General features: G+C 36.7%; 1 protein-coding gene and 1 non-coding gene across 3 annotated transcripts in view; one reads left to right on the forward strand and one right to left on the reverse strand.

Moving 5' to 3' along the window:
- Positions 1-12,545, reverse strand: part of SLC15A2 (solute carrier family 15 member 2) — a 36,584-nt gene extending 24,039 nt beyond the window's left edge. Inside the window, exons 1-7 of one of the 2 annotated variants that reach the window (XM_072812523.1) lie at positions 12,320-12,545; positions 10,402-10,489; positions 9,671-9,812; positions 4,410-4,502; positions 3,200-3,299; positions 1,270-1,360; positions 724-801 (exon numbers count right to left, since the gene is read on the reverse strand). In XM_072812523.1, coding sequence (XP_072668624.1) covers positions 724-801; positions 1,270-1,360; positions 3,200-3,299; positions 4,410-4,502; positions 9,671-9,812; positions 10,402-10,489; positions 12,320-12,457 — 730 coding nt within the window. In that variant the 5' untranslated portion in view covers positions 12,458-12,545. Of the gene's footprint in view, positions 1-723; positions 802-1,269; positions 1,361-3,199; positions 3,300-4,409; positions 4,503-9,657; positions 9,813-10,401; positions 10,490-12,319 lie in introns of those variants that run through there. The other variant, XM_072812524.1, reaches the window with a different exon arrangement.
- LOC140625264 (U6 spliceosomal RNA) lies at positions 8,280-8,387 on the forward strand. The gene has a single exon (XR_012024621.1). It is a non-coding gene; the product is annotated as a U6 spliceosomal RNA (small nuclear RNA).
- Positions 12,546-18,582: the final 6,037 nt, after the last annotated feature.

The following is an 18,582-nucleotide window of genomic DNA, read 5'->3' on the forward strand; positions in this document are numbered from 1 at the left end:
CTAAGCTGCACCAGTTTCCACCTACTTATCCAATCCACTTTATTCTCTTTGATCAAGAGAAAACTCCTTGCCAGCAGAGCAGAAACAGCTAAACCTAGAAGCTACTTTAGAAGAATTTAAAATGCCTTCTAATTACCAGATAAATAAGCTAGTTTGAGAGAAAGGATTCATTTACCTTCCTTGCTTCCTTACATATAGTAGTGTAGAGCAGTGGATCTAAACCTTGAATACACATTAAAATCATCTAGATATTTTAAAAATTATAGATACCTAGGCCCCAATGTGCAGAGATACTGACTTAACTGCTCTCATATGGGGGACAGAGATCAGTCTTTTTAAAAAGATCTCCAGGAAATTCCTAGTTATATAACCTTGGGTATCTTTTTCTTTTCTTTTCTCTTTTCTTTTTTTTCCCCATCCCTTCCCTTCCTTTTTCTTTTCTTTTCTCCTCTCTTCTCCTTCCTTCCTTCCTTCCTTCCTTCCTTCCTTCCTTCCTTCCTTCCTTCCTTCCTTCCTTCCTTCCTTTTCTTTCCTTTATTCCCTGCTTTCTAAAGTTTCTGACTTCATTCAGTTAATTTATCTAGAGAAAGTTCCTACAATAATATTTACCTAATAGGGTTAGTGTGAGGATTGAATAAAATGGTTTGTGTAAAGTGCTTGCATGGTATTTCTGATGTAGCAGGCATCAGTGGTTATTAATTTTCCCTGTCCCAGTGCACTTACCAAGAGCTATCACCATAAGTAATCCTGGAACGCCAAAAGCCAATGCATAGCAGTCTTCCCCAAAACACTGCACATCTCCTAAAAAAAAAAAAAAAAAAAAAAAAATTACTCTGAATCTTGAGTCTTTGATTTTCTATTCTACAAGCTCAGGTTTGTGAGGTCCTAGGCAGAGCCATCCTCTTTCTTCTCATCACCTAATCCATAATCCTTCTTTTGAGGCAGACAAATCAAGATTAAAAAAAAAAATTCCCGGGGATCCCTGGGTGGCTCAGCGGTTTAGCACCTGCCTTTGGCCCAGAGTGCAATCCTAGAGTCCTGAGATCGAGTCCTGCGTCGGGCTCCTAGCATGGCCTGCTTCTCCCTCCTACTGTGTCTCTGCCTCTCTTTCTACGTCTATCATAAATAAATAAATAAATCCTTTTAAAAAAATCCCTTCAGATTTTTAAGCCCTTGTAAAAGGAGAAGATAGACATCAGGAAGCCCTGAAAAGATTTTTGACTGGCTAAAGGAAAACCTTATACAAGGTCCCTCAGAAAAGATCCTAACCTCTCAGCATGGGTGTGATAAATGTAGAAATCAAGCTCCCTGCATTGATGGAGAGGTAGAAGACTGAGAAGTATCTAGTCCGTTCCTCTGCCTGAAAAAAAAACAGGACAAATCATCAGCGCAATGTGTCTTCTAGCTTCATATCCACCCCATATTCAGACTAAGCTGGAGGTACATACACAGAAATAGATTCAGATATTGTCTCCATGATATCTGAAAATCATATCTGATATTTTAAGACATAAATCAAACATTTACTCATTTTTCAAACCCCCGTACCAACATTTTAACACTCTTATACCCCTCCTAGGCAAAAATGATCATCCTATACACTAAGCCACTTGTCTATTCTAATACTGATTCTTTGCATTAAATGTCTGTTTCCTTCAGCAGGCTGAAAGTTCCTTTAAAGCAGAAATCATATCTTACTCATTTCTGTAATCCCCACTACCTAGCATAGCACCTGACATATATTACAGACTCAACATATTTTTAGACTGAATTAGTTAAGTGAATGATTAACTGGGTTAAGTAATAGATGTTGTGGAATGTGTGGTAAGAATCGCACTAGAACACAGGACAGTAGATTAAGTTGTTGATTAAGCAAGGTAGTTCCCCTAGTGCTTATGGGAAGTCTGCCAGAGAATATGAAAGGAAATCCGTGGGCTTAGAAGTGGTTAGTGGAAACTTGGAGGTGGATTTGTCTTATTACTGAAATGCCTTTGTGCAGCAGTTACCAAATGAAGCAACTTTAAAATAAAGTTGCTGATGCTTTATTCATTATGCCTCATTCTGGCACCACCGGTCTTTTCCTGACACAATAGCATAATCTGTCCTTCCCTAATGTAGTATTCATAGTGTGTTTGCTTCCTCTTCTGGTCCCCTTTTAAACCTATTCCACTCACCTATTTGTACAGTTCATTGTGCATAGAATCCCAAAGGCTGCCAAAGGTCGGTATTTCTCCAGTCAGCAAGCAATTATGATCTATGGTACCCCGGACAGATAAATAATATAAAATAATAGCTCAAATGGTCTGAAGGGTAGGAGAAACACAAGAAGCAGGACACAGAGAAAGAACAGAGAGAGAAAAACCAGAAATATGAGACATAGCTATAGATGAGGGAATAATACATGAAGACAGGCAAAAAAGAAAACTGAGGGCTAAGAGAGGAAGCCAGAAATGTTGCCTATTTAAGAATAGACTATTTGCCTTGCTTACTTCTGACAGCTTCCTCATTTGGGCCCATTTTTAGCTTATTCATACTGGTCCCACCCACCCACCCACCCAACTAATAGTGGAAAATATTTAGGAAAGAGGGAATGATCATCCAGACAAGTTCATCTATAAAATCTCATTCTGTTTTATTCTGAATGATCATTTTCCCTTTTCATGGGATCTCAGCCAGAGATGCTTACGTGATCCTACCTACACTGCTCATCACCTCCCATTCCCGAAGCACCTACTAAGTTTCTTTTAAAATACCTGAAGTGAGAGTAAACTCACTACTTTAAACTCTATTTGAAATTTTCCTTCCATTGAGGAAAACACTTCTTATAGCTTTCACCCACTAGTTCTGGTTTAATTACTGACATCCTTCCAATATCTATAGATAGCTATAATATTTTCTTTAATTCTTATCTTATCCAGGCTGAATTCCTAATTCCTTCAACCTTTCTTCATAAGATGTGTTTCAGTCCATTCAGCACCCTGGTCACTTTCCTTTGAACATGTTCCAATGTTTCTCTCTATTAATGACCAGTACCCACCACTGAACAGAACTCTTTTTTTTTTTTTTTTTTTTTTTTTTTATTTTTGAACAGAACTCTTGACCTGTGACTTACTTTAATCTTGGTAAATAGCTACCTGCCAGGTACATCTTTAATGCCTGCTCTACATTCTTGAAATCACAGAAATAACAGGATTCTTACATGTTTTTCTTCAAACTGGTCTCCACCAAAAGCTGCCACGCAGGGCTTGATACCTCCTGTTCCCAAAGCTATTAGACTCAGGCCAACCAATGATAGGACTCTGAAATGGAGAGGCAAGGATACTAACCATATTGATACTAAACACAACTGCAGAAATTGAATATAGAGATAAAAGAGAAAAAAAGTTATAAAAGGGCAAAGACCCCCTTCACATTTCTTCAATTTCTGTGGGCACTTTCCATCTACCTACACTCCTCAGAGAGACCCAGGGACACTTAGAATCTTTATGATCCTTGAGTCTTTGCTAGAAAGTATGGATTGCATAGGAAGGTTTTGTCCCTGGATAGTCCCATTTATCCTTTGGGTGCAATAGGCAGAGGCAGATACTGAAGGAACTTCAAAGTTAATTCACTGGTTCTCATTCTCATCTTAATTGAAGGGATACACCAATAGAAGGATCTTATAAACACCTATCCCACATATCCTTACTAACCACAAAACAAAATGTTAAAATTCATTATAATTAATAGAAGAATTGTTACTGATTTTTGATGGAACACAGAGAAGGAGGCATCTAATATTTATTAAAATTTAAAAATCTGAACTCATTGGATAAATACATATATAGCCACATTATAAACATGAATACCTATGATCTACTTCTTGAGCAACTGTAATCCTATCTACTTACTGAATCAACTGACTATCAGAATGTATCAAATGCCTCTGGCCCAATAAACATCAATAGCTTAAGTAAAAAGGGACAGAGCAACTGGAATATATGGAACTACACATAGATGGAAATAATCTAAGCTTTGAATAGGACTTCTATGATGTATTAAAAGAAATATTATGCACATTTTTTAATCCTAGCATACAGATGTGTGGGTATGTAAATTGGTGAGGAAATATGGGGGATATGATTCTAATAATTGTCTTTAAGCATATGATTTTTTATGAAAAGGATACTAGCTAGGCATTCTACAAGTCTCCAAATGTTTAATAAAAACAAATGAGGACAGATAAAGTAGGAAAGAGTCCAACTGGTCATAAAGTACTTTTTTTTCTATCCACTTTGGTAATAAAACAACAGGTTGGAAAATAAAGGGACATCTCTGGTAAGAAAACAGAAAATCACCTGTAATGAATGTGTGAGACATTTATCTGTCCAATAGAACTGTGGTTCAGTTTATTCCATGATTTTACTCACGTGTGTACTGTTTGTCCACCTATTATTGGTAAGGCACCCAAGGACTTGACCACATGGCCAAGCACATACACCAAGGAGAGGTAGATGATTGTCCTGTTGAGAGAGTTAAATCAGTCAGTCTATAAACAGTTAAGAAATGGGCAGAAGACATGAGTAGACACTTTTTCCAAAGAAGACATCCAGACACATGAAAAGATGCTCAACATCACTCATCAGCAGGGAAATACAAATTGAAACCACAATGAGATACCAACTCACACCTGTCAGAATGACTAAAATTAACAACACAAGAAACAACAGTTATTGGCGAGGATGCAGAGAAAGGAAAACCCTCTAACACTGTTGGTGGGAATGCCAACTGGTGCATCCACTCTAAAAAACAGTAAGGAGGTCCCTCAACAAGTTCAAAATAGAACTACCCTATGGTCCCACAATTTCACTACGAGGTATTTACACAAAGGATACAAAATACAGATTCGAAGGGGTACATGCACCCTGATGTTTATAGCAGCAGTATCAACAATAGCCAAATTATGGAGAAAGCCCAAATGTCCATCAAATGATGAATGGATAAAGAAGATGTGGTGTGTATATACAATGGAATATTACTCAGCTACCAAAAAGAATGAGATCTTGCCATTTGCAATGGGTTGGATGGAGCTAGAGTATATTATGCTAAGTGAAATAAGTCAGTCAGAAAAAGACAAATACCCTATTTCACTCATGTGTAGAATTTAAGAAACAAAACAGATGAACATACGGGAAAGGGGCGGGGAACAAACTGTAAGAGACTCTTAATGACAGAGAACAAACTCTGTTTGTTGGAGGGAGGTGGGTGGGGGATGGGCTGGATGGGTGATAGATATTAAAGAGGGCACTGTGATAAGCACTGGGTGTTGTAAGTAAGTGATGAATCACTGAATTCTACTTCTGAAACCAATATATTTTTTTAAAAGATTTATTTATTTATTTATTTATTTATTTATTTATTTATTTATGATAGGCAGAGAGAGAGAGAGAGAGGCAGAGACAAGGAGGAGGGAGAAGCAGGCTCCAAGCCAGGAGTCCAACGTGGGACTCGATCCTGGGACTCCAGGATTGCGCCCTGGGCCAAAGGCAGGCGCTAAACTGCTGAGCCACCCAGGGATCCCTGGAAACCAATATTGTACTGTATGTTAACTAACAAAAATTTAAATAAAAACTAAAAAAAAAAAAATATTTGAGAGACTTGAGTAATAGACTCAGAGTTCATACTGATCTCAATGCCAGGATAAATGGAGTAGGAGGAGGAAGGGGTGGAGGAGGAAAGAACTGCCTGAGAAATGTACATAGAAATAGTAATGGTCAATGAAGTAAACAGACCAGAAAAAGAGAGAGCAACTCTTTACCCTGTAGTGTTAGAGGTAATGGGTATTCCCGTCAAGCTCCTTTTTCATTTTTGACCTGTCCCTCACTTACCCCCACACATACACAGTATCCACATGATGGATTTGCAGCCAATGATTTTTTTAAACTAGGAGAACTAGGACAACAAGATACTTTGACCTGAGGTGTTTTTATCAAAGAATGTCTTTGACTCTAGGAACCAATAGAGGTCTAGAAAAACCTCCAGATAAACAGGAAAAAGGGATGGCTAACACAAAGAACTTTCTCTAAGCCCAACCACTGGGATATATAGAAAGATAAAGGGCTCTCAGGTTTAGCCTGGTCACTTGAACACTTGGGTTAATTGTAATCCCCACCACAGTTACCTCATATTCAAGTTCCCAAGGGTAAAAAAGGAGTCAGAGACTATGAATAGACTGCCCAGAGATAACTAAGCAGGAACTTCTTGCTGTATTATTTGCCCAAAAAATATGAATGGCAAATAGGAAGTAGAACAGTGAGGAATTCCAGGAAGAACATATATAGAGATTTACACATTGAAATATGCCATTATACCACATATACAATATATTCCTTATGTGCATTACTACATCAGCATTCTCTTTATATATACGTAGAATAAGTAGTATAAGTAGTAGTACTAGAAGGAACTTTGGAAATTATATGGTTTACATCTGTGATTTTAAAGTGTTATATGCTGGGATATAAAGAATGAAATGAAGGTATCAGAGAGAGGCTGGAGATGCCAACAGTCTCAAGTTGTGGCTTTCTTGTTCTAAATGCCTAATCTCTCTAGGTTGGCTCTCCAGGGAAGGGACTTTAGGGGGTTTATAATGGCAAGTAGGATATCAGAGGTTGAGTGACTAATCTAAGGCATTAATTGATTAAGGCAATTAACATCAGAGGGAGGGGGCAGGCTTTCCCAAAAGGCCTTGTAGCATCTTCTAGAGAAAAGTTTTCTTTGTTGGAACAAAAAGAATAAGTAGAATGGGAATAAAAAGGATTGAGGGGCACCTGGGTGGCTCGGTGGTTGAGCATCTGCTTTTGACTCAGGGCATGATCCTGGGGTCCTGGGATCGAGTCCTGCATAGGGCTCCCTGCAGGGAGTCTGATTCTCCTTCAGCCTGTCTCTGCCTCTCTCTGTGTGTCTCTCATGAATAAATAAATAAATAATCTTAAAAAAAAAAAAGAGAGAGAGATTGAGAAAAGGCCAGCTATCATGAACCCAAACACGATGATTTCTGGTAGATCATCAGAGAGAAAAAAAGGAGTGTGAGTTAGAGTAGTAGAGTCTAAGCAACCTTTTAGGTGAAAAGCTCAGGGAATTAGTCTAAGATAGGAAGAATATAAGAGAGGAAGCTAATGGCAGGAAACTTTAACTTTAACAGAAAGAGAAAGAAGTCAAGATAGTTGGGACATTCTGCATTTGAAAGGAGGTCATTGAAATGCTAAGCATAGGAAATAGAACCCTTCTGGATAGACTTGACCAATCTTCCAATTGCAAATGAGGAATGTGAAGTCTAGAAAGGACATTCCTAAAGTGACATTCTTGGGGTGCCCGGGTGGCCAGGTTGGTTGAGCATTTGACTCTTGATTTCAGCTCAGGTTGTGATCTTGGACATGTGGAATGGAGACCTGTGCCATGTCAGAGCTGAATGTGGAGCATGCTTAGAGTTTCCCTCTCTCCTCCCTCTGCCCCTCCCTGCTCAGGTGCTTTCTCTCTGGCTCTCTCTCTCTCTCTCTCTCATTCTCTCTTAAAAAGAAAAAAATAAATAAGTAAAGTGATGTTCTAATTAATTAGTATTAGGGTTAGGTCTAGAGCTTCTACTGTTTAACTTATGGCCTACTGTTCCTTTAGTTTTATTGTAGACAGGTTAATGTGACAAAGGAAAGTCAAGAGGAGGAAGTTTTAAGTTTTATTTCACCACCAAAGCCACGGTTAATTAGAGCTTAGGAACTGAGAAAGAGTATGTGAAATGATGGCAGAGAAAGAGACCTAGCATGAAAAGGGTCAGCTCTGATGAGACAAAAAAAAAAAAAAAAAGGAGGAGATGGAAAGGACATGCTCTAGACCTACTCAGAGAAAGAAAAGAGAGTTGTAGAGATGACATCCAAAAGCATATTTGGCAATAAACACATTTAAGAGAATGATTGTAAGCCTGAATCCATAGGCATGGGCTACAGGGTATAAAACCACACTAGAGATTATTACTAAAAACATCTGGCTCTTTTTAAAAGCAACTTGACATAAAAAATAGTATTCTAGCATGCAGTTAAGCCTCTCAGTATGCTTCAATTTTGAAGAAAGTCTTTTTAAAAATGAATGAAAGTACTATGTCATGTATGAGAGTCTTTTATTCTATAAAATTTATTTATTGAATAAAGACCCTGGCTTACACTTTTTATTCTTCATATAGTGTCAATCTCCTATCTGGATGGACTTGGTCATCCTATAATAGCAAACATAAATCTTAGACACCTTCCATGCTCGCTTCGGCAGCACATATACTAAAATTGGGATGATACAGAGATCAGCATGGCCCCTGAGCAAGGATGACACGCAAATCTTAGACACCTTCCCACCACCCTTCTCTCAAGTCAAGAAACTGTGTTTACTACTGTGGTATGGTTGTAGCTATATATTAATTAAATGCTGATTAAACACTTTAGAACAATGAATATATATATATATCCCAAGCAAATATAAACCAAGGTTTACTAAAGAGGATTCCTTGGAACACTAGGTCCACAAAATATTCTGAAAAACTATTCCATGGTCAATAATTATAGGAATCACTACATACCATAACCTTCTCTTACAGATCGTACCATGTTTATTAGCATGTTAAAGTCTATTTAAGAAGTCATGCAGTAAAGAAATCTTTTTAACTTTATGCAGCCCAGTATTTTCAAAACTTACTTGACCATGAGAGCTTTATCTTCCTATGTTACACTCACTGTATCCTATCAACCAATTTCAACAAAATGCACTTTGTGAAATACTAATTAAAACAAATCCACAGATGACAAGACTATAGGAAATAATTTGGTGATGGATAGCCAAGATCCATCTTTAGCCTATGAGAATAATACTATAGGAGACAACTAAAACATTATCCCATAAATGTCTCTTGGTGCTATTTTGAGAGACTTAAAAGATATGGAACTGAATAGACCATCAGCCTAACTCATGAAAATATTTATTATATTCTTAAGAAGGAAAACACAGAAAGAGGCTAGAGATAAGAAACAGTAAAACAGGGATCCCTGGGTGGCGCAGAGGTTTGGCGCCTGCCTTTGGCCCAGGGCGCGATCCTGGAGACCCGGGATCGAATCCCACGTCGGGCTCCTGGTGCATGGAGCCTGCTTCTCCCTCTGCCTGTGTCTCTGCGCCTCTCTCTCTCTCTCTGTGACTATCATAAATAAATAAAAATTTAAAAAAAAAAAAAAAGAAACAGTAAAACAGCTGAGAAGAGGAACTCCTAAGACTATACTAAAGGATGACTTAATCCAGAGAAGAGATGGAGAGTATTTAAAATAACTAACTACATTGAGGTCTCTAAAATTATAAATTTCCCCGTGGGTAAGAAATTTATCATCCCTGAGATCAAAACAAGAATTGATCTTAAACTACAGAATGGAAGATTAAAATCAGATTTAGGAAAAATAAAAATAAAAACAATTCCGGACTGGAAAGGGTGTAAAAAATTGGAAAAACTGATAATGAAGAGAAATAGTCTTTCTGTGTTGTTAGTCTTAGAGAGATGCTTATTTGTCATAGATGATGTAAGTATCTTCTTGTTTGGAAGCAAGAGGTTAGAAGTGGCAAAATCTCTGTACAATGCATCTGCCATGTACCCACCCATCTTCCTTACTTGAATTTTCCCAGCCATGAGTCAGCAATGGCTGCTCCCAGGATGGGAGTGAAATAACAGAGGCTGCTGAAGGCATGGTATATAGATGTGGAAGTATCTTCGCTCCAGTGCAGGAAATACAGGAAATACAGGGTCAGCACAGCTGAGGTGGAATAGGGAAAACAAAAAAAAAGATAGATGCATTAAAGTGATTTATGCAGAAGTGCATTTCATCTCTTGTCTTTGAAGGTGATCTCGAGCTTCAACACTCATATTAGTGAAGTGACTGAGGAGTGACTGCCAGGCAGTAGCAGCAGGCCCATGGGAACTATGAGAGAGAATGGGGCTATGCTTCCTGCACAAATGCAATCCTTCTCCCTTCAGTTCATATGCAAACATAGCAGCATTTAAGCCAATCACAAAGATCATATGGTGCTTCCAATGTCCCTACCTTCTCCCTCCCAACAATGATATAGTTCATAGACTTGAGAAATAAATGCGAAAATGGAAGTTTTCACATTTTTATTATTACAGACTGTGTTCTGGTTTCTGTTAGGTCTGTCTGTTTTTTGGCTTGTATGAGTTATTAGGTGAAATCCCATGAGGTATTTATTGGCAGTGCTGGCCAAAGGAAAAGACCAATTTGAATGAAGGTGAGAAGGGTGGACAAGGGAAATAAGTGCATAACGAAGACTGCATTCTTTGGGATGTGGATGAGGATGAGTGGAGTAAAGGCAGACCTTGAAAATTACCTTTCATGCCATAATAGGAAAAGCGCTCACAGAATTCATTTACCACAATGAAGGCAATGCTCAGTGGATAGTTGGAGCCACAGATTTTCTATGAAACAAAAAGACAATGGTTCAAGCATGAGCTTTCCTACCCCCTTTTTAGATTGCTTTCCTACTCCCTTTTTGTTTAGATTGCTCTAAACAGAAAATTTTATTTATTTTAAATCACCATGATAGGTAATGTGAAGCAATGGCTCCGACTCCTCATGAAACAGCTATTAGCACACTGAAAGTGCTTGCGTTGCTGACTTGGGAGTGATAGAAGCTATTCTGAATATTCCTTTGCTCTTCATTTATTTGATATGGAAGTGCTCAGACATTTCCTTGATCCTAGACACAAGGACCTGCTCATCTTCCTACAACTACTAACTGAAAAGCCTGGGGCTCTGGGCAGGATAATGAAAAATCATACTTATTTCTAAGAAAAGAACAAAGAATCAGCCTATGGAGCATTTGCTGTCCAAGCAGTTACATTTACAGGTCAATAACCTCCTTAGCTCTACTGTTCTGAACTAACCTCTCTTGTCCCCACCTGCCCTATTCATCATGCTGAGAGGAATCCTGGCAATATGATAAGCTTCCCATTCAGAGCCTACTAGAGCCAGCCTCAGAACCCAATTAGATTCCTAAAAGTAAGCTGATTGATCATCTTAAACTTGGGCAGAGAGTTCTTAAATCATGTAACATTAAATGTCCACTCTTCCTATGAAAGACATTCTGTAACATTTTCTTTTTAATCTTATTGGACATTAAAAGGACTATGCTATAGCATGTACCATATCAGTCAGCATATAATGAATGTTATGCTTATTTCAGATCCCTACCTAAGATAGCTATCTGAGGTGGGGATGGATATCTGTACTTGGGACAGTCAAATCTCATCATGAAATGTATATTGCCTCTTATTTCATAAGAAATATATGCATCTTTGTAAGCAGCCTTAAATTGTTTAGGACCAGAAGATATATAATTAACTAAATAAATAATAAAGTAATAAATTATTTTCATTTTTTACCTTACAGATAGATATGAAGAATCCTCCTAAATATTAATACATGTTAATATATTAACTTATTTGAAAGACACAATAAACTGGCTTCTCACCTTCCCAGATCACAGTTTGAGAATTATATAACCTGGAGTTTAATTAACACACTTTACTACTGGCAACGGCTGTATTAACATACTGACGCTGGCCATGCCACTAAACCTGTCTTTATGTTCAATTCTGTTATTCCAAAGAAATGAGAATTCTACTACCACTTGGCCCATAGTAAGAACTCAGCAAATATTGACTATTATTGCTATATTCTCTCCACTTACAGGATTTTGATACGAAGATTTAATGACATCGTGAATTTGGAAGTGTTTAACAACTATATAATACCAACATTACTATTCTTTGTTTCTCTGTCCTGTCCTCCACTATAAACTGGCACACATCATAACAGAAATTGGATGTATTCTAAAACTTTGGTGTCCAGCATAAGATTCTGAATACAGGGGGAACTAAGGGCTGAGTTTTTATATTGGTGAAGAAAGAACAATCACACACAGTTCTCCAGGCAAGAATGCTTGCCAAGTTTCCCTGGATATTCAAATTGCTTCTTTTTTTTCACCCCAGAGAAACTCAGAATATACAATGAGATACAGCAAAGTCCTGGATCCCAACTGAAGAACTCCTAACTACTCTTCCTGCTGCTTCTCCTAAGTAAAGGAAACTTCTGTTTAGATTTGGTTTTCAGGTTAATTCTAACTCCAAGTGAGAATAGTTTTTGATACCCTAATACAGCTCAGCCTGACGCTCCAGAGGCCAAGAAGTAGAACCAAAAGAACAATTCTGTTCCTGTCAGAAGCAGAACTGAATCTGGGGACTCACCGGAGGTGGCGTCTTTGGAAGGCTGAGGGGTCGGGATGGTACCTCTTCAGTGGAGACAGGTGAAAAAAGAGTTTCCTTGGATTCATTTTTCTGGAAAGGATTCATAGCTGGCTCCTTACTCTTGCTCTCCTCAAGCATTTGGCTTTGGTAGGCAGTTGGGACAGCTGCCAGCCTACTGTAAAACCGGACACTGGGAGTGGACTAGGTTTAACCCTATGCGTGTCAGCTTTCAGTAACTGCCTGGCCCAAAGCAAAGCACAAAGCTATAGGGAAAGAAAGGGCTGGGTCTCCAAGACTAGTTCAAAATAATGATTAAGTAAAAGGTCAAGCATGAGGAAGTAAGAATAACATATCACAAGATGGGGCAAGATAGTGCTAGGGAATTGCAAGAGTGTAAAACAGCTAAGAATGCCTCAAGTATATATTTAAAAACCGATTTCAGAAAAAAAAAAGACCTGATTTCAGGGTCACAGTAGCTGCCATTTATTGAACATCTATTCTAGCCAACAATAATATATCTATCATCTCTATCTGTCTCTAATTCTTAGCACAATTCCCACTTTATAGGAACTAATCTCCCAAGAGTTTGAGTAATTTGTCCAAAGACATGAGGCAGGTCTGGAATTTTAACTGTCATGAGAGATGGGAGATTTGTGTCAGTAATGCCTGTGGTCATTATTCAGGAGTGGAGGGTATGGAAATAGAAATGTAGGAATATAGGGGAATTGAAATGCAATGAGAAGGGAAAGTCATCACAAAATGGAATTTGCAAAGACAGAAAGGATACTGATTTTGGTTTTCAACATAATGAAGTTCAACTAGAAATATCCTATAAAAAGTTAAAGAGATGGAGCTAAAGAAAATGAGAGAAAAGTTATGGTGATGTACATTTGCGAATCATTCTTCTTTACTAAATTCATTCCTTGTGTTTTCATCACTTCAAGATGAATTCATTAATAAATAAAATTCAATTTGAGCAAAAATTATGAAACAGATACTTTCCTTTAAAAATATTAAATTATATTAATTTATTTAGAGAGCATGCATGCATACAAGTTGGGGGAAGGGGTAGAGGGAGAGAGAATCTCAAGCAGACTCTGTGCTGAGCACAGAACCCTATGCAGGGCTTGATCCCATGACCCTAAGATCATGACACTAACTGACTAAGCCACTCAGGTACCCCATGAACTAGTTACTTTCTAGGTATTATTGCAAACATGATTTTCCTTAATACTTAGTAGATAGAATCCCAAATGACTCCAGAATAGAATATTTAGCCCTTATCAGAGGAAGAACAAGAACAGGTATGATGATGATAGATGCATTTTATGCAGTAAGTCAGTGGAGTAAAAGAAGAACAAAAGAGTATGATGCCCCTCCATTTGTTAGTGAAAAGAAAAAGAATCACCAGAGAGCTATAAGAAAAATGAGGGCTAAATCAACAAGGAGATCAGAAAACAAGAGAATTATTTTATTTGAGAATATGAGAGACAACCTATAACTCTATGCTTTGCAAGATTCTTACATTATTTATTTGAGTAATTTGTAGATGAACAAACTCAGAGCAAACTCTACCTCAGACTTTGACCGTATCTTTTCACTCATCACTACTCTCCCCCACCAACCTTTAACCAAAGAAGAGTCCAGCTTCATTTCTGACTGTGGCATTAATGATTAAGCTTTCAAAAAAAGTTATTCTTTCAAAAAGCATTACTCCTTCTGACCTAGTTTGGTTATAACTTTGAATACAAAACAAATAAATAGTCATAATTTACTAGTCAAGTTAACCTGAAATGCCTTGAAGATCTAATTATATCAATGGCTCCCTCTGCTCTGGCCTTTTACCTCTAGAATAGCATTTGACCTCGCAGAGAACCTATAGATACAATGCACCTACAGATACAATGCACCAACTCATTTGTGCTCAAAAGTACCCCAAATACCAAACTTTAGAGTATTGGTTCTCTGATATTCCTTTTTTAGATGAAGCTCTACTTTTGATTATGGTAATATAATACTAGCAATCACAGAATCAAATAATATCAGAGATGGAAAGTTAATTTTGTCCTATGTAAACTAAAGTTCCCTTATGGTGAGAGTGATGTAGGGTAATCCATTCACATATATATTTATTTCTTCATATATATGTAATGTATATATATATATATTCCAGAATAATTCATACACATATATATGTATGTATGCATATGTATGTGCACATACATGTATACACCTACACAGACTTGCAGGCCTTTTTCTTGAAAATTCTTATTCAATAGATTTAAGTAGTGATCCAAGAATCTCTGTTTTTTAAGAAGCACCTCTGTTGATTCTTATGACAGGAATTTAGAGAACACTGGTTTGAAATCCCTCTCCTAATCTAGCTTACAGAGTAGTAGAGGAGAGCTCAGAGGGACAGAGCAAGTACTAGAACTCTAGCCACCTGTAGCCTATTCTATAGCCCTTTCTATCATAAATCATGGTGTCTCTTACACCCTATCATTTTTGCTCAGTTGAAACCAGACAGAAGAATAAAAAGGAAGAAATCAAAGAGAAAAGCAAGTCCTAGATAGAAATGAGCATAAACTCTTCAGAGACAAAAGAGGTAATAAAAGTGGAAGAATGTAAAATATCGGTGATAAGAGTAAAAAAATACTATGGCCTTGGTGGTTATGTTAATAGAGTGATTATCTTATACTCATATTCAGAAAGTTGACTGAAGCTCTAAAATGATAGACACTAATATAGTCAAAGAGAAATAAATCAAAAGAGAACATGTTTAACAAGGTATATGAATATAGAATCAGCACATAAGGGGCACCTGGGTGGCTTAGTTGGTTAAATGTCTTCCTTTGGCTCAGGTCAAGATCCCAGCATCCTGGGATCAAGCCTCGGTCAGGCTCCCTACTCAGTGAGGAGTCTACTTCTCCCTCTCCCTCAGCCCCTCCACTTACTTATGCTCTCTCTCTCTCTCTCTCTCAAAAAAAAAAAAAAAGAAATTAAAAAGAATCAGCACACAAAAATAAATTATACTTAAATATCAGCAAAAACAAATAGAAAAGGGAATTTTAAAAGTGATACCAGCTATAATTGTTATAAAAATACCTAGAAATAAATCTAATAAAAGATGTCTAAGACCTCAATGTTAATGTTAAACACTATGATATATTATTGAAAGAAATTGAAAAAAATCTAAATAAATAGACATTGCATGCTCATGGGTTAGAAATTTCAGATTATAAAGATGTCAATATTCTAAATCAACCTGTTGTTTCATTACAATATCTCAATAGGTTTTGTGATTGTAGAAAATGACAAGTTGATTTTTAAAATTCATATGGAGATGCAAAACGCCAAGAATAGCAGGATGCCCGGGTGGCTCAGTGGTTGAGCCTCTGCCTTTGGCTCAGGGCATGATCCTGGGATCCTGGATCAAGTCCTACATTGGGCTCCCTGCATGGGGTCTGTTTCCCCCTCTGCCTATGTATCTGCCTCTCTCTGTGTCTCTTCTGAATAAATAGACAAAATCTTTAAAAACAAAACAAAAAAAATAAAAAGCCAAGAATAGCAAAGGCAATCTTGAAGAATAATAGTGGAGGACTTGCACAACCCAATATAAAACCTATTATAAAACTCGTAATTAGAGTCGAATCAACACAATATGGCAACAAATGGAACAAAACAGAGTACCTGCTGAGACATCATTAATGACAAAGTTGACAATGCAGTGCAGCAGGGGAAATGATGGCATTTTCAATAAACACCACATCTGGATATCCATATGGGAAAAAAATTAATTTTAACCCTTATGTTAAGTATCTTAAAACTCTTATGTTACATATCTTACACCATACATAAAAAACAATTCTGTATAGTTTAAGGATCTGTTTTTTTTTTTTTTTTAAATAAAGCTTTTAGAGGAAAACATCTTTATGTTCTCCGTGGAGTATGCCAAGATTTCTCAAATAAGACATAAAATATGGTTACTATAAAAGAAAACCAATTGATATTTTGGACAGTATTAAAATTAAGAACTTCCATTCACCAAAATATATGTTAAGAGTGAAAAGACAAATTACAGAGTGGGAGAAAATATTCATATTACAAACATCTGTCAAAGGGTTTGTGGCCAGACAAATAATTTCAAAATATCAGTAACAAAAAGATGCATTTCCAGGTTGTTGAGAGTTTCCTGTTATAAATAATATAGTCCTAATAATTTTGTATATAAGTCAAATATATCAGAAGGATAAATATCTAGAATTGAGATTGCCAAGACAAAAGCATATGTTTTTAGAATTTTTAGAACTGCTTATACATTTCCTTTGTTCATTTTTTTCCTTTGTTCATTTTCTTAGTGAGTTGTTTCTCCCCTTCTTGTAAGTTTATAAAATCTGTATTATTGATATTAATGCTGTCATTGCACTGCAAATATTTTTTCAATGACCTTGTATTTGGACTTTTAAAATTAAATATAACTTAAAATGCACAAATCTTAAGTGTAAAACTCCATTTTATTACTTGTGCAATTCACACAACCATCACCCAGATAAGATAAAATATATGTAATATATTTCTAGCACCTCAGTGCTGAAATCCTTCAGAGAATAATACTTGCTGCTTCCCTTTGTCTCCCAAACTGTATCCCTCAAGGTAATCACTTTTATGACTACTATCACCATAGATTTGTTTTGTTATGAATTTAAAATAAATGGAATAATATTGTTCGTATTCTTTGTGTTTGTTTTTTTTGCTCAACACTATGTCTGTGAGATTCATCTATTTTATTGTCTGTAACAAGACTTTTATTCCCCCTGTTGTTCAGTAGAATTCACTATGTAAATATGCCACAATTTATTTCCCCATTCTTTTGTTGATGGACATTTGAGTTGTTTCCAGTTTCAGGGTTGTTTATTGTCAGCTGGGTTTAAGCTAAGAACTATTTCCAGGAATCATCTTCTCTGGATGGGTGTAGGCTAGAAAAACTCGAGTGAGATTTAGAAGTGGAAGTGAAGCAATACATATTACTGGAGTAGTCAAAGACCAAATATCTTGAACCACCAAGGCTTTGTCCTTTGTTGATAAATCCGTGTGTGTAGAGGAGAGAGTTCAAAGGTTAGGCTGTTTTTGTCTTCCCAGATTTTACTTTTTGTCAGGCCCTTTTTCAGTGCCCTGTGCACAAGCACTTAGCTCCAGGGTTAGTTAGGAGTGTATGAACAGCTTGGGGAATCTCTGGTTCCTGCTGTGTATTTGTCTAGCTTCAGCTCAATTGTCATTTCCCCAACAAGGATTGCAACCTCAGGCTACTAGGGCTAAGTTCTTGGCTCTTCTCTACTGGTCAGCATCTGAGAGATCATTTCCATGTAAAATGTTGTAGGGCATTTTAGAAGTAGGATTACTCCTACAAATTGAGTGAGTCTCCTTCTTGAAGGCAGAGTAGGAAAACTATCAACCTTTTTAGGATACATTTTTATGATATTTTTCCTATTCTTGAGTTCTTAATCTTGACTCATCTCAATAAATTGGAAAGTACTAAAGAAATTATTATAGGAATGATATGTGAATTATATAATTCCTGAATTCTGACATGTTTAAGAATGTCTTATCAAACTACAGATGACATTTAATGTATACATTATAGGTCACACTTATATCCTTGTACAGATGCAGCTTTCCTAACTTTATTGCTTTTGTAGTGTTATGGAATGGTTCGATCCCATTGGTTTTTGTTCCTTTATAGCAACTTACTTTTCCTACTTGTAAATATATATCATCATCATTTTCATCAAACCATTCATAACAGGTAAAGTAAAATGATATACACTTACATTCATCCTTTATCAGTATAGAGAATGATACTCTAAGTATTCAGACCATAAAAAAGAACATGTCTTTAAGAGTATGTTTCATTTATGCGGGAAATGATGAGGAAAAGGATGAGCTGTTTTGATTGTAAGAGGTATAGTTTAAGAACATAATGTTACGTAGCTGGCATTATCAGCTCAGACCACCACGTACTCTTTTCTGGTACAGTAATCACTACTCAAAGAAATTTTAGCAGAACAACTTTTAGTAAAAACCATTATAATTTGTATTACTATGTTAAAATGACAAGCATGTTTTACTAGCTACTATAAATATTTGTTTAAGCTTGTTTTAGTTAAGTAATAAATGACATAGCTGTGGTTCTCAGATAAGTACTGACGAATAAAATATATATAAAAATGAAGATACAAATAGATTAGTTAGCTGAAAGTAGGCCA

The sequence above is a fragment of the Canis lupus genome, chromosome 35 (genome assembly GCF_048164855.1).
Source record: "Canis lupus baileyi chromosome 35, mCanLup2.hap1, whole genome shotgun sequence".
NCBI classification, from domain to species: Eukaryota; Metazoa; Chordata; class Mammalia; order Carnivora; family Canidae; genus Canis; species Canis lupus.